Source organism: Rhipicephalus sanguineus, chromosome 2 (genome assembly GCF_013339695.2).
Source record: "Rhipicephalus sanguineus isolate Rsan-2018 chromosome 2, BIME_Rsan_1.4, whole genome shotgun sequence".
Classification (NCBI taxonomy): Eukaryota; Metazoa; Arthropoda; class Arachnida; order Ixodida; family Ixodidae; genus Rhipicephalus; species Rhipicephalus sanguineus.
The window spans coordinates 139,524,642-139,541,653 of NC_051177.1; the positions used below are offsets into that span (position 1 = coordinate 139,524,642).

Below are 17,012 nucleotides of genomic sequence, written 5' to 3' on the forward strand. Positions count from 1 at the left end.
AAGAAGGAGGTTCAGCGGTTCGAAAAAAGACCAGTAGTTGTCCCGTACGCCCATAAGGTTGCACACAACCTTAAAAAGGTGGCCAATAGGTACAAAGTACCTGTTGTGTTTTCTGCGCCAAGGAAACTGTCGGGCCTGTGCCCACAGATTTCAAGAGGACCCGTGCCTGCCCCCTGCGGTAAGAGGCATGCGAGGCCCTACGTCACCTGTGCGACGGGAGTGGTCTACGAAATTCCGCTCACCTGTGGAAAGGTTTACATCGGCCAGACCGGCCGATGCGTAAATGATCGAGCGAGGGAGCGTGTTCTTTCGATAAAGAATAATCTTTTGGCACATTTGCCTATGCACTGCAGCGCGTGTGGATGTGAGGCAAGATTTGCCAATATAACTATTTTAGGTAGAAGCAAGGAGGTGATTGAGCGAGAGATGCTGGAAGCATACCTCATCCGAAAGAAAAAGATATATGTATTAGCGATACGTCGGTGGTACTGCGTTCAGCTGAATTTGATTTTTTTGACAGGTTTCTGAACTAGCATGTGCATTGAGAGTGGGCGATTGTCGGATGAGACGCATGGTGTGTTACTGCGCATGTGTGGAATGGTGTATATATTGCGGTGGATTTGCAAGAATAAAATTAGTTGCGAGTTGACGCTCTTTCCTTTCGCCTTCTTTTCTCAGTGGTTTGCGTTGTCGAATTTTCTTGTAAAATACCACGCAGCCTCCCCCTTCCACGGCTTGAATGCCTTTCACACAGCTGGGCTCTGCACACGACCAGAACCGACAGACAACACGGCATCATAACCGCACATTGATTAGCGACTTTCAGCCGTGCAAAGCTTTTTCTCCCCTCTCACTCTTGTTATATACAGCAGTAGCTGGCACCCTCTGAGTGGCACCAAAGTTATGAATGTGTCCAGCCTGGCCACTGTAGAAATTTGTCAATCACGCATCTGTGCAGTTGAATATACGTGTGCACCGATACAGAGCTCTCATCCTTCTTCAGATACAATCCTGGGGAGATGCGATAGCCGCACAAGTATATGGGATGACTGTAATAAACTGCCCAACCTCTCGATATCATTTTTTTTTTCAATGACTTGACTCCCTCGACATAAAACAAGTTTTGTGTAATGTCCAGCATATGACGTGCAAGGAGCTGATTTTCTCTCTCTTCTGATGCCTTCAGACCATTTCCCGCCTCTTTCGCCTTTGATGCAGCGCTGTAGTCAGTGTTTGCTTTGCACTTTTCCAAAATTACCTTCGTTGTGTGCTCCGGTGCTTTCGCAAGAACAGCCTTGAAGGCGCTCGTGGTTAGTGAGATTCTTTCCAATCAGTTGTCATCTTTAGCTAACCATCGCATTATTTCAACATTACTCTGCTCCAGCTTATTGAGACCCTGCCTTGTTGTGGTGGCTGCTACTATTTTAACATCTCCACTCAAAGTGCCTATGCATTGAGCAACTTCATCAAGTTGCTTGTGCCGCCAAATCTTCTTCGACTTTATAAGAGAGGTGATTCTGGCTTCATCAATCGAAAGTGTTTGCTTTTCTGACGTCTCCATCACTGCCTCTCTTCAAGTATTTAAAATGTGCGAGACCTCATTCAGTCTATCGCAGTGGGTGCTGTGGCCTTGTACAACCTGTTCAAACCCAGATCTCAATTCTCCAACATGTTCTTCCACTCCAAAGCAGTGAGCATCGATTCCAGAACGAAGTCCTGCAATGGTTCCAGCTGTTAGGCTTGGTTAGGCATTGCATGCCATCTGCAATTGCTTCTCCTGTGCGCACACGTTCCTGCACAGGACGAAGGCTGAACATTTCTGACAATGCGTAGAGTGATGAATACAGTCTTGATCAAAATGCTTGGATACGTTTGAAGCATTCATGATCACCTCGTAGCCTGATCCTCGTTCTAGCACTTCACCTTGCGCGTGAGGAGGTTCTCCACGAAAAAGTCTCTCCAATCAGCATCTTCTTTACGATACTGTTAACCGCTGAGTGGACATTCGTAAACCTCATTGACCAGGCCCTGTTCATAGCAAATTTTGCACAGCACGTGTCGATAGAGCAGAAAGACTGTCTTTCCAGGCAGCAGACCGCAGACATCGCATATTCCGTGTGCTGGAATGCGCTCAGCAAAGTGAAAGTGTCTCCAGTCCAGACCATGGGAAAACCCAGAGAGCATGTATCGACACAAGGGAAGAGCCATGCCACACTGCGCATCCACCCACTGGTGAACGTCGTTCAAATTGCGCTCCGGAAGCTGCGAATGGCGGCTGCTATCTGCTCACGTGGCATCTCTGAAATGTGTTCGAGAGCGAGGGGGACGTCGCCAAAGCAGCCAGCTTGACAGCACCTTTAACACAAGCCCTGACAAAGAGAGAAGCAGCTCCCAGAAACTGTTGGCAAAGACATACTTATTTCTCTGTTCAAGACAATGCCTCCGTCATGCCATCACTCATATTACATATGTGCACGTGTATGTATGTGTGTACATACACACACACAAACCCGACTGAGGTCCCTCTTACGACGTCTGACCTCTCCACCCTCTATAATCACTTCGGCATCCAGCCGCGGAAACCAAAACCGAAAAGTCAAGCCGTTAAACCTTTCCTTGAGAGGCAGCCCAGAGAACGTGCTAGGGCTTTTAAACGTCGTAGATATAAGGAGCACCAGCGGTTACACCGAGGCAGAAACATCACACTCTATGCGAGGAGCTACAGAGGCGGAAAGACCATCCACATCTTCCGAGACATCTATACAAAGTGGCAGCCGACATTCGGATGGAGATATGCCGTGTTTGCGAGCTGTGCCAAAGAAAAGCTACAAATTTCCGAAAAACAAAGACGGTCGCTCATGCCACCACGGGTGGTTCGAGAGGTTTTCATGGCTTTCTTACGACTTTGAGCGTGATACAGTTTTCTGCTATGAGTGCCGCGTGGCCTTAAGTAAGGACGTTGGAGATAATACGCGAGTTATGGAGTTATCATTTATGAAGACAGGCTTCAACAACTGGAAAAAAGGTACCGAGAGGCTGAAACGCCATGAGAAAAGTCAATTTCACGTAGATGCTCTAAACCGCAGCCTCTCCAGAGCAACACGAATTCGGGTTGTACAGCTTCTATCTGCGCAGAACCAGAAGCAGCAGAAGGAATCCATGATAGCGCTGAGCGTCATAGTCAGCTCCATCCATTATTTCTGTCGCTCAGGTCAAGCGTTACAGGGGCACACCAAAGAGGACGGCAACTTAACAGATCTTTTAGAAGAGCGATCGAACGACATGCCAGCTCTCAAAAGATGGCTCATGAGGAGGGACAAATGGCTGAGCACTGATGTGCAAAATGAAATAATAGAGATCATGGCACACAATGTACAACGCAACATCGTAAAGGACGTGAGATCGAGCCCGTTCTTTGGTATAATTGCTGATGGGACAACAGACTTCACAGGGCAAGAGCAGTTCACATTATGTGTGCGATGGGTAGACCGTTCGACAATGACTGCTTGAGAAGAGTTCGTCGGCCTCTACAGCGCACCCGACTGTAGGGCCGAAACATTATACAATACCCTGAAAAATATGATTTTACGCATCGGTCTTGAATTCCAGAACTTGCGCGGACATTGTTTTGATGGAGCTGCAAATATGTCCGGCCGTTTCAACAGAGTGCAGAAAAGAATTTGCGACGCACAGCCCAGATCACTTTATGTTCACTGTAGTAACCATTCCTTAGACTTAGTCTTGCAGGAAGCCAGCAAAAGCTGTGACGTAAGTAACGATGCCCTAAGCATCGTGAAAGACATCTCAAATTTAATATTGGATTCACATAAGAGGCGGAGCGTCTTCGTCAGTGTAGTCAGCCCTCCGTGTCACTAAATACCAGAGCATGTTGGCTCGAGCCCGAGCATTCTGATGCCCCTTTGCCCAACCAGATGGACGGTCAGGGTACAGTCATTGAGGAGGTTTCGTGAAAACTATACACCAGAGCACGCCTGTCTCGCACCCAGGCTGCTGGCGAGCCGAGCGGATACTCTCGCATCCAGACGCCGGGCTGCGCGGGCTGCCAAGGCGCGCGCGGGCTGCACCAAGTAAACAGGGCAAGCTGCAGTTCTGAGGCTTTAAAGTGAAAAAAAGTACCCGTTCACGCCGCTTCAGCGTATAAGAGCTCGTCTGGGCACTATTGCGTCGTCTTTGGATGCCAAAACAAGCAGCGCAACAAGAGGATATTAGCATTGTCTGCGACGATTACGACGCGCCACGGAAATAGTGCCGGTGCGGTGTTTTCAGCTTCGCCGCGAGTGGATAACTGTGATTCAAGCTAAAAAAACTAGGAGCCGAGTGAAAATACGCGAGTAAGTACACTAACTGCGTGTATTCTGCAGTGTGATGCCCATCTATTTCATTTTGCGAACCTAATTTGCGTGACACGCAGCTGGGTTGAAGGCAGGCGCGAGCTTTGTGTGGGGGTGCACTTCATACCTTCGAGCATTTCTCTTGACGAAAACCAAGTGCAAGGTAGTGCTTTCAAGCACAAGCAATCAGCATGCTTTGTCACTTTCAACGTAGTATTAAGCTTTAGTGCTTTTGATGGCATCCACGCCTTCGAGATTTCGCCTTCAAAAGGTAATAAATGGCACGGTGCTCCTCAACAGCTGGCCAGAATTTCGTGCTTTCATTTCAGTATTTCATGTCCCCAAATTTATTTGGACACGATGCATCCAGCTGCACAGAATACATATATTGGCACGTAAGTAAACAGTACTTGCGCCAGTGTCCTTTACGTCGCAGGCGTAGCTAACTGGCTTAACTAAGAGTAGCAGAGTTTCGCTTGTAAAGCACCATACCATCGTTACAAGAATAAAATCGCGCAGGTAGCTTCCAAAAGGGATCGCTGAACGATACTGCAGATTATGCTCTCTGATAGCACGCTTTTGTGAGCAAGACGCATTATTGTAAGAGCGCTCGTGAAACAAAAATTACGTTCCGCGAAACTACCCGTAAAGCGTACTATAATTATTACGCGATGCATGCTGAAATGATGAGCTTTCACAAAACTTTCTGCACACCTTGTAATATGGGGCAACAAAACATCGTTTCACTCTTTCGCGAGCTGCACTGCAATTATGATTCCCGCGTACTACAGCGAGAACGTTTTTTTACAAATGTAACAGCGTACGTATCTGACGAGGTTGCTTCTGCAGCCCACTCAGCACGTACTGTACACATTGTGGACTTGCATGAGCCAGATGCTCTTGATATTCCAATAAAATCAGCCAAAATGTCCAGGCTAGAAAAGACGCGAAACACGCTCTCCGACGGGCTGAGTTTCGGGAGTTTCACGTTTGCTCTGTGTAGCGTCTGCTGGCGTGGCAGCCCGCGCATGTTGTTTCGTCGCGTGTGCGATAGATGGCGCGACGCGCGATGCAAATATGGCGATGCGCATGGAATTCGCTGTGTTCTGGTCTATAGTAGAGTGCAAGAAACTCTAAATGAGTTAACGAAGACACCAGGCTCTACGACGGAAACTTGCAAGGCTGCCTTGCAAGGATATTCAGAAGCCATGAAAAAATTCGAGACGCTATTAGGAATTGGCATTTCAATAGTGCTGTTTGGTCCATGCGAAGAAGTTGCAAAGGCACTCCAACGCCCAGCTCTTCGCGCGGCTGACGCAAAGGAAGCTGCCGAGGCACTGGGTGAAGCGATCTCCCGCCTACGCTCAGAAAAGGAGTTTGACGAACTGTGGCAAAAACTCTGTCAACTGCCACGCAGATCAGACTGAAGGAGCCTCAGGTGACAAGGCCTGCAAAACCGCCAAAAAGGTTCAAGTTCACAGAGAAGCCATCTGAGCCTGCTGTACTTGACCCCAAAACAGCAATGAGGAAGGAGTTTTTCGCTGCTACTGATCGGATAACGAGTGAAATACACCATAGCCTGGTATGGACACGCTGGTTAATCTGGAGCTCACGTTGATTAATGCTGCCAAGGGTCAGGAGTATACACCAGATGAGTTGAGAAAGAATTTAGGTAGGCACACTGACGATTTTGCGCTACCTAGACTTTCAGCACAGTTTATGCTCTTGTCACCTCTTCTGTCCGAAGTGAACACAGTAACAGTAGAAAGCATCATAGATGTCCTACAGAAAAAGTCGGAGGGGGTGCGGGAAATATTTGATGAAGTTATTAAGTACCTCCAGCTTTTACTGTCCATTCCGGCATCCGTAGCCTCAGGGGAGCACTCATTCAGCGCTTTACGTCGAATCAAAATGTACCTCCGCAGCCGTATGACACAAAGCAGACTAACGCATCTTCTACTTTTACATGTCCACAAGGGCAGGACCTCGGAAGTGGTGTTAGACGATATTATAAACGAGTTTGTTAACAGGACAACTGAACGGACAGCCACGTTTGGCTCGACATAATGGCTCGCCGTTCAGTACATAGAAAAATTCTTATGTCTGGCCCGAAGTAGATCGAAAAGAGCATGTTTTTAATTTTGCGCATGGTGTTTAATATGGCTTATTTGAGTATGTAGGTACGTACATATGTAATTATGTACGATGTATGTATGTATGTATGCGCGTGTGTGAGTGTTTATGTACCAGTAGTTGGTTACACGTATTCTTGCTTTGGAAGCCTCGTTAACCTATTCGTTCAAAGTTGTCATTCATTGTTGAAGATGACCTTCAGGTCAGGGGCACTGCAATGGGCACAAAAATGGCCCCGAACTTTGCGAGCACCTTTATGGCATCTCTTGAAATCCCATTTATTGAGGGGCGCGCCTTGAAACCTTTGTATTACAGAAGATTCTTGGACGACATATTTATTGTATTGAACCACGATGAAGGGAGCCTTCACCGGTTCATATGGGATTTCAACGAGCTCCACCCATCGATTAAGTTCACACATAGCATTTCCAAAACTAGCATTAACTTCTTGGACGTCACTGTTTCAGTCAAAAATGAACGCCTTTCAACAAACCTTTACAGAAAGCCTACAGACCGCCAAATGTGCTGACATTTCAACAGTAGCCATCTAAGACATTGCAAGACGGGTATTCCATATTGTCAGGCCTACCGGTATCGAAGAATATGCACCGATTTACAGAAATTTGACAAACACGCTGAACGCCTAAAGAATTCCCTATCACAACAAAATTATCCCGAAGACATTATTGACGATGCCATACTACGTGCGCGCAACGTGAACCAGAATGACATAATTAAGGAGCCAAAAAGAGTATCCAAAACAACTTCCCAAACAAATCTTGTACTAACTTACTCCTCATCAGTGCCACAAGTTAACAACATACTTTCCCGCCATTTCAACATAATCAGGCAAAGCAAACGACTGACTTCCATCTTCGCAGAGCCACCTCGCATGGTGTACCGCAGGGATAAAAACCTGAAGGACATTCTTGTCAGAGCAAAAACAAAACCCGCCATAACTGAACCAGGGTGCCGCCCCTGCGGAAAAGCTTGTTGCAAGGTATGCCCACACATGGTCACAACGCGTGAATCAAAGGCAAGCTTCTCAGATTTCAAATTCAACATCACCCAAAACCTAAACTGTGACTCCAGCAATGTGATATACATGTTACATTGTAACGTCTGCGGGCAAGAATACATCGGCCAAACGGACACGCCATTTCGGCTGCGGTTCAATAATCACCGGTACCACGCCATTTCACTACCGAAGCTACCCTTATCCAGACATCTACGCTTGCCAAACCACAGCCTTGAAAATATCAGCGCAACTCTTTTACAGTCCAGTTTCCAAAACACGTGCGCGCGCGAACGTGAGGCATATTTTATTTTTAAATTTAGAACATTAACAGCTGCCATCCATCAGGACCGTGGAAGACTCTCCTGCCTCCGAGAGATAAGCCAAAATGAATTTGGCAATGCGGAATCATAATTGGGACCATGCCTGTTTCTTGATTGGCTCGTACGTGTGCAGTGTCGTTTACTTTCTTGCTTTTCTTCTCTTCTTCCTTTTTTTTGTTGATTATTTTCTTTTCACTACTTGTACAATGTAAGTGCTTACGCTCCCCTACCACTTTGAGGCTATTCACAAGGAGCGGGCGGAGATGAAAGACGGAAAGCCGACCCATTAAGGGGACGCTCTTCCCTCACGTGCCTCATCCTGCCCTCCGCGATGACAATTTTGGGTGGCCCGGCGCACGACGCGAACCGGTAAACACTTTCAACTACTTCAGGCCATACCACAGCATTTTTTTTCTCCCTCGCCCCGTGTTTTCTGACTTTGTCGGTGTTCTTCTCTCTTCTTTTCTTTTTTTTTTCTTTTCCTTTTTTCTTTTTTTCGTAATTTATCGCCCCCACTCTCTGAAATGTCCTTGAAGGCGAGAGGGACGCGGCAAGAAGCAAGTTCGAACTTAGACGTCAGTTTTAACTCATCCCCTGAGGAAGGGATGTCCCCCCCCGAAACTGTTGGGAAATAAATATTTATATCGCTGTTGACAACGCCTCCGTCGTGTTATACCTATTATATATATATATATATATATATATATATATATATATATATATATATATATATATATATATATTACTGCAAGTACTGCAGGGAGACGTTTAATATAGAAGTGCCCCCCCCCCCCCCACGCCCCGACTTTGGCCATCATCAGAGATTCTAAAGCTACCTCTTTAACCAATTCGACCCTCATCGAAAGAACACACCAGTCTGGACTGTCTGTGCAAGGAACAATCTCACTGATAGGCTTCATTCCACGCACGACGACCACTTTGGTGATACACGTGGGCACCAATGACATTGCATCTTCATTAGCCGCGGTTGTTCTGCAAAACTACAAGAGCATGGTGACCAGGGTTATGGAACATTGCCCAGAAATAAGGAAGATTGTGGCCACCCTGGTGCTACCTCAAACCCCAGATCGTCACCATGCATCTTCCAACCTCCACTCCGTCGTGCATTTTGATAGGGAAACAGGCCACTTTAATCACTTGCCTCGAGGGCACTGTCATCAAAAAAGCAAGCTATTTTTAATTGACCACGGGCTGGAACGATTCCCGCAACACCCAAGTTTTTAGGGCGTTGCCCTCATTGCAAGCAACCAGAGATACGCGCTGCTGCGAAATGCCATGAGGTCACCCTCAACGTGGCTGGACATGTACCCTTGAGTCTCCCCAACTCACTGAAGCAGAAGTTCTTGTCCCGTGAAGAATACCCCAGTATCCACGAGGCAAACGTGAGCAGTCACTAACTATCGCAAAGATTTTCGACGGTGGCCCCCATATGGCCAGAGGGAAAACAACCCCTACGTGACAGCCTAGTGCTTCTCCACACAGTTGGTTAGCTCAGCGTTGTGTTTATGTGTACACGTACATTAAGTTTATTTCGCTCAATGAAAGCAATGTTACATTAAATGGCATTGCATGCCATAAACAACATGGCGCCTATTGTTCAACATTAACTTAATCTTTTTTAACACTCCTCCCCCTCCCCGAAGGGCCGGTTTTTTCTCGGGGAAAGGTGGCAATTCTACGTGCATGTCGGTTTATTTAATTAACTTACTGTGTTGTTTGTATTTGTAATTATTCATTTACTGCATAGCTTATTGTGTTATTCTTTTTTTTTTATCACGATTTCTTTTTGTGTGTGTTTCCTCTCATATAGTTAATGAATATCTCCTGCCATTTTTCTTTAAATCGAGTATGCATGTCAGCTAATGAGTTCCTAAGTCATCCTGAACATCTCTACATGTGCAACCTCGCACCTGTTGACCAGCCAACAAAAAATTTAAATGCACGACTTTGAGGCTTTTAAGGTGTCACAGGCCCAAGCATAAGGCAGAAGCCTGCAATTCAGCCGAGACACCGTTGTTGGATGGCGGGGCCTCATCGAAGTGTGCGACATATAGGGAGCTTGCGTGAACGGCGACGACGCTATACACTCTGGGTGGGCAGCCATTTTGTCAAAGGCGGCCGTGGAGTGCAGTGGCACAGTCGTGTTTGCGAGCGTTGGCATAGCTTGCATGTGTGATCAAGTGTGAGCGCAACGCAAATTTAACTCCAAGGAGCGTCGTGCACGATGTCAGCTACACTGGAAGACTACACCTCAACATTGCGCCAAAAAGACCGCGAGCGGTACAAAGAAAAGACGAGACTCTACAGGCTGGACCCATTCACGCTTTGTGCGGACGACTGTGTAAGCGATGTGGACTTGTGGCCGCGCGTCGACATCTCCGATATTCACGAATCTTTCGTTTTGAGGACGAGTTTTATTACGCGAAAACAGCTGAAGTCGAGAAAGGCCCTCGAGGGCCACAATTTTGTTATGAGTGGCTGGATGCGGGAGCCGTGGGTGAAGAAAGTTGCCACCGCCACAATGATCGTCGTCACTCAAGTAAGACGTGTTAATTATTTGACCTTCCTGTAGGTGCTGTTTATTTCTCTGAGGGTTAAACATTCCCAGAGCATTAACAAGCCCTCCGTCGATGTCTGATTCATGGGCAAGAGTGATGGGGAAGTGTTTGGCGCGCACTGCACATGCATGGCCGGAAATGGAGAAACTTGCTCTCATCTCACTGCGCTCCTGTTCTACGTGGAGTACGGCGTACGTGCACGAGAAGAGCGCTCCTGCACAGACGGCCCCAACAGATGGCTTCCTCCTCTCGTCAAAAAGCTACATGCACGACCAGTGGCGGCAATGAATTTGGCGACATTGGCAATGAAGAAGTGCCATCTTGATGGAGAAGTGAACACAGTCTAATCGAAAAATTTACTTCTGCGACCGGTGGCTTCGGCAAAGAGTGGAAGAAATCTTTCGACCCATTGATTCAATCAGAGCACCGACCTGAGAGGACATACGTGCATGGGTTTATGAAATTGCATAACGAGCATGAAACATTCCTGCACTGCAAATGCTCTGAAAGAGCTGTCCGCTTCTCGGACAGCTCTTTCGCGCGCGTGTGTGATCACCTTTGGCAAACAGTACGTCCCCACGTCTGGTCCTTTTTTAATCTGATTTACACTTCTCATATATCGTATACACTTCTCACAAATATCGCACAAATCGCCATTGCGACGTACGGCGTTGACGGGAAATGCGAGCCTCGCACAGCTTGACTGGGTGTCATCTGCTGCCATGTGCTCTGTGATGGCGGCGCATGCCGAGATCGTATCCCAGAGTTCCGCGGTGTGACGTACTTGCAAGTTATATATAGCAATGGGCGACACGGATTTAGATAAGCTATTTGAGTAGGGCGAAACCTTCAGTTTTGTAGACAAGCGTCGAAAGGGAGCAAAAGAGACGAAACGATGAGCGCGAGGCCGGAAGCCTGCGAGTCTGCCAAGATGTTGTTAGATCGGCGGGGCCTTACTGAAGTGTGTGACAGAGAGCAACACCGCGAGTCCACCTCAGGTCCACAAGGTGACCGAAGAGCAGATACATGGGACGGCCAGTGGCAACCAGTATTTGAACACTATCTACAGTGGTACCAGCCACTTCCAAACCAGAGCCTGAATGTAGGCATCAACCTCTTCCCCGCTGTGGGAAACTTGGTTCATTAGCATCTGCTTCTCCAAACTCGCCTTCAACTCCGGTGAAGTGCTGCTGCCCACGGCACTGGCAAAAGGAACAGCGTACTTTCACAGTTGGATATTTTAAATCTCAACAAAGCTCACCAAGCAGATTTCATTGTATGTGGTGAAAAAGACCCACTTGAAAGGCCTGGAACCACCTTTACACAGAGACTGGTGCTGGTCAGGAAAGATCAGATCCAGTCCCAACTGCAAAAGGAGGGGGAGACGGTTTTTCGTGGCGGCGGGAAAAATAGTGACAAGGTGCGGGGAGAAACTGCAGTGACCATATGTGGTTAATTGGAAGCATCATGGGAAGTTCTACCGCAGCGTGCGCGATGCACATGGCAGTCATTGGCTAGAGGCCAACGAAAAGCTGATAGAGTGCACGTGCCAGAAAGCAAAGTGTTTGACCAGCGACTGGGCAGTTCCCATTCTTGAGGATTTGAATGGGCATGTATCTGACTTGGATGGATACACAGACGTGAATGTAGGGAAGCAGCTGGCCCCATCTCTTGACACCCTCAAAGCATGACGGCTACAGTGGGTGAGAGAGCGTCTAGCGACGCCGCAAACATCTTCCTAGATGCTTTCTAGAGGAAGCGTTGGTGGGACATGTCCGTCCAACTTTTTTTTTTGTGGTAGCCCCCTTTGCATTAGGCAATTCAAATTTTACATCTGACAAAGTGATGTAGGAACCATCAGTTTTGTACAGATTAAATGCATGCAGCATGCTTTTTCACACCGAGTCTCTCCCATACAGGCTAAACTACAATACAACACATCTACCGCCTCACGCTCAAATAGTTTCGTTCATAGAGATACCATGCTACGCATGTTTCCTAGGCGTGACCTTTCTTTGGCGTTGGTTAACCGTGATGAAAGGTTCAAAACAAAGCGATAGCCGAGGACTAATGTGCGGACCTCTCGTACAAGGACGTAAGGTGCAAGCCAACCGAATGTAAGTAGAAATAGACGATAAAAAGGTCGCGTTTTACCGTGAAAGTTCCGCGCGCATACTGCGTTGTGGTCGTCCGGCCGACTCGAAAAACAGACAGGCCGCAACGTTTTGACGCAACGCTGGTGAACGTCGCAATAATTCAAAACGATTCAGAGGACGAGAACGACAGGGGGAACGCAGCACGAGCGCTATGTTGTGCTCTCCCCTGTCCTTGTCCTTAGAAGAGATTTACATTAGCACTGTCATACCACGCCGTGTCATAACAAGGCCGAACATCGACAATGGTCTAAATAATTCACATTGAAATATTTGAGCAGGCACACGGGGACACACAGAAGAGACACACACACGGTGTGCCTGCGCCGTGTGCCTGCGCAAATATTTCAATATGAATGTGTTCCAACTAGGCCGAATCGCAGTTTTGCTTCGGTCTAAATAAACATCGATTCGCCACGGGAAGAACAATGTGCAGGTTTTCGTAGCACTATGTCATTTGCCTGCGACGACGAACTTGACAGTCATGCATGCCATAACACTTACCCTTGTAGAAATCGCCGTCACTGGAATGGACACTGCACACTCACCATGACTGAGACAGCGGCTCAGCAAGGCGCAACCTCGACATCCATTCCTGCCTTTTCACCGCATCACTCGGAAAGGAATGAAGAGTAAAACCAGTTCGCGTGTTGTATTTGCACATCAGACACACGTGGAGACAAAGCCCGCCACACCGGCCACACGTTTCCTCTTCATCACGTGTCTGTGAAGGGGACGGTCACGTGGTGGACCTGTCAAGAACTGTGGGTAATCAGTTTTCTTGGTGCATGCACACATCAAACTTCCTTCAGCTTCGCTCTGCACTGCGCGTATCCAGGGAGGGCCGTTCAAGCCCCACGTAACTTTTCACGTGAATGCGCTGTGCGCGCGGCAAACGCAACCGGCGGCGCATAAACTTTAGCGGCGCAGCGACTGCCGCGCCGCCAATGGTGGGCGCGCTATTCGAATTATCAAATTCCTCGTGAGGGGGGTAGGGGAGGTTAAATACCCTCGTTCTTGAAATAAAAGTTGGAGCCATTCCACTCTGTGAAGGTCGATGACCAGCGGAGCTGACGGGTGCACTCCCGTCTCTGTCGGCGTTCTTCATAAGCGGACGGAGGATGCGGATGGACGGCGCGAGGTAAAGCAGGGGTACCATTTACAGCGCCGCATTAGGGGCCTACCAAAATTTCGATTTTGGGGTGTTGGCGTGAGTTACTGAAACGCGTAGGGGGGTTCCTGTCTGTAAAAGGGGAGGGGGGGAAGGAAGGGGTACAAATCTCCCCAAAATCATGCCACAACAGCAAACAAAATATGGGAGTATCAGCTCCCGATAGCTGAGAAGATATAGCCTGCATTAACTTTAGATCGGAAGTGAAAAATATATATATATAGATTTTATATATCAAACCAATAAGCAAGAAAGCTGGTTTTGCCGAGAGATGTCAATTACAGACAAAGCTCATCACTTCACTTCCACTGGTCTAATCGAATGCGAATGTTAGCTTACTCAAAATTAAATTCTTGTGTTTTACATGCCAGAGACAAGATTGGATTATGAGGTGCGTTATAGTGCCAGACCCCAGCTAAATCTATTGACCACCAAATGGTCTTCAACATGCATTCAATGCATGCACAGTGTGCAATGATTGAGTATCATCAGAATGTGGCTGCCACAGATGAGATCACCACAGTCACTGATGGAGCCACTATGCCAGGGGCAGATACAGGATTTTTCTGAAGGTTGGGTCAGCTTATGGGAGTTTCAGTACCTAGCTCAGTATGGGGGCCACGGCCTTATAGGTCTTCTTCAGGGTATACATAAATTAGAGGGGGCGGGGGAGGGTAGGATATCTGGATCCTCCACTCCCCTGTGGATTCTCCAGTGCTCTCAGCAGTGTATATGAAGTGTAAGAGAATATGTGGTACCAAGTGGCCAGCCGCGACTTGCCAATGGACGATATAGGTTGGCCATGGACATGGTTGTGCGGTGTTGTGCAAAGCTAACGCACGCACGAGAGGGATGGTGTTTTGAGGTTGGAAAAGACACTTCTGCAACCCTTTGGGAGCAGGCCACAATGGCATTGGAAAGGTGAGGAAGGAAAGCAAGAAGAGAGCGGAAAGGAGACACCACCTCCTCGAAATACGAGGATCCACATGATTGAGCGCCATATAGAAGTACCGCTCTTCCAATTACAAAAAATCCTGTGTGTGCTTGGTGGCACTGAGAATCGAAATCAGTAGATCCCACGTTGGAAGTGAATGCTCCACCTCTTGACCGCCACAGCGAGCGCACAATCTCATTGGACAGCAATGCAGGAGAGACACGCTTCCCTCACCCCTGATTAGAAGTGGTGTGGCTATGGTCTTTACAGAGCAGCCTTGAGACAGTTAGGTGAACTGTGGACCATCGCCAGGACCTGGCACTCTCCAATCCAAGCTGCAAAAATAGTGTCTTTTAATTGCCTTAACCCAATTACCTCTTCCTCAGAAATCCCGTTAGACACAGTGAAGAACTTAGTGGTGTCCGGTGTTGGCTGGACCATCTGACCTTATATGAAATACGAATGAACAGTTGATGTAAGAGACCATAAACCAATATGTGCGACCAAGTACATGATATTTTTCATCAAGTTAACTCAACCGGCTTGAGGGAAGCTACGAGATCTAGAATTCCGGTAAGCCAAGTCCAGCAACTGTATCCATGTCAAGACTCGCCAGCATTCTTTGGGAAAGTGCTGCCGTCGACTTCATGACTTATGGACTTGCTAGTAATGCCCTGTCATCTGTATATTGTCTGTTTTTTTTCTTTTGAACTTTTTAAAAAAATTTGTCACTGTTAAGTTTACTCTTTCAGTGTTTGTCAGATCTGATCCACATCCTGCTGTAATTTTGTATCTATTATTAATAGCTTTTAACATTCCTTTTGCTGCCATTTTTGTATTGTTTCATATTGCACTGTGTTACTTGATAAATTTTTGTTTTTCCTGCTCCTGGCTCTGATGTTTTCACTTGTGTCCACTTAAGCATGGAATGACCAATCAGTTTGTCATTCCCCATCAACAACATTGCACCAATGACTATAATGGGTGACCGGCCATGACAACAAGGGTCTATATACCGCACCACAGTGCAACCCCTTCAGCAGTGGCTTGTGCAATTGTACGCATCAAATGAAGAGGCTTGTCACATACTGCGTGTTACTTCAGCTGGCTTAAAACAAGATGTGCATATTCGTACACTCTTCCCGACGGAAAAACGAGGTGCTAATTTAGCTTAATTTTGCTGCGTATTACTGCAGAGGATGACTTTGCTGTAGACACTACCAAGTTTGACGAGCTATTCGACATGCCGCACTCTGAGTGGCATGCCAAAATGATCATTTATGCTTGCTCGAAATGAAGAAAACGAAAAACTAATTGTGCTTGCAATTTGAGCTTAAGATTTCATTCTTCTTATGTAAAAATGAAACATACCTGACTGCAGAATTAAAAGATAGTTAATTACACGCTAATCACAATTACTGAAACTGCAGACAGTACATCATAATTCATGCCTGAAGGGGATAAGCTTATTGCATCTCGAGTATGTCAGCAGCTGTCGAAAATGTTTGTGCAGAGGTGCAGTTAGATCGAGACAGGGACTTGTTTTAGGCTCAAAGAAATTTTCGGTGTTTCTTTCGGACAAACACTGAAGAGTCTTGCAGTGTATGAAGCTACCAAATATAGGTGAACTTTTAAAAATGTGTCATTAGTTTCAGATGGTGTCAAGCGCTCATATTCAGCCTACATGCTTATTCTAAGTCAGTGCAAAGATCTGTAAACGCACAATATTTAAAGCTCTTCTTTTCTTAAGGAAACATTTGTTCGCATTGACCTATTTGGCACACATTTTCACTTCTCTTGTAAACCGTTCAGGAGCTTTCATTGTGCACTTCGGATTTTCATGCTCACTCCAGTTCGTGTGCCATTGTAGGCAGGAAAGTTTGGCTATTAAATAGGCACTACTTGTTCATAGTTAGAACAAATGCACAAAGCATGTCGGCTACATTTGAAGATAGACACACACACAAAAATAAAGCCTGCCAACATGCCCGGTAGAGTCTAGTGATGTGATGGCTTGCACGATATGGTTGCTACCTTTCAGACCACACAAGTGGACGTGCCCATTTCTAACCACTAAAATGGACTATGCCAGTTCAACACTTGTACGTACGAGGGCGTTATATGTCAACAGCTTATAGCGACTGCTATAGCTAACATTACGCCTACAGTGAAACCTTAATCATGCTTTGAGCGCCTATGTCATTTCTTTAGTTGTGTTCATTCTAGTCATGCATCCAATGTTTATTGGTACTGGTAGTTTTAAATGCGAAGCATTTCTTAGCGAACCAAAGCCACTTTGAGCATTTCTATCTACGTACCTAACTATCTAGCCGCCTACGTCTGGGTGCTCTC

At 46.8% G+C, this 17,012-nt stretch overlaps 1 protein-coding gene across 1 annotated transcript in view; it reads left to right on the plus strand.

Moving 5' to 3' along the window:
- The window catches only part of LOC125757378 (tigger transposable element-derived protein 6-like), a 39,945-nt gene extending 24,840 nt beyond the window's left edge, over nucleotides 1–15,105 (plus strand). Inside the window, exon 3 of the mRNA XM_049412931.1 lies at nucleotides 15,047–15,105. Coding sequence (XP_049268888.1) covers nucleotides 15,047–15,105 — 59 coding nt within the window. The remainder of the gene's footprint in view (nucleotides 1–15,046) is intronic.
- The last annotated feature ends 1,907 nt before the right edge of the window (nucleotides 15,106–17,012 follow it).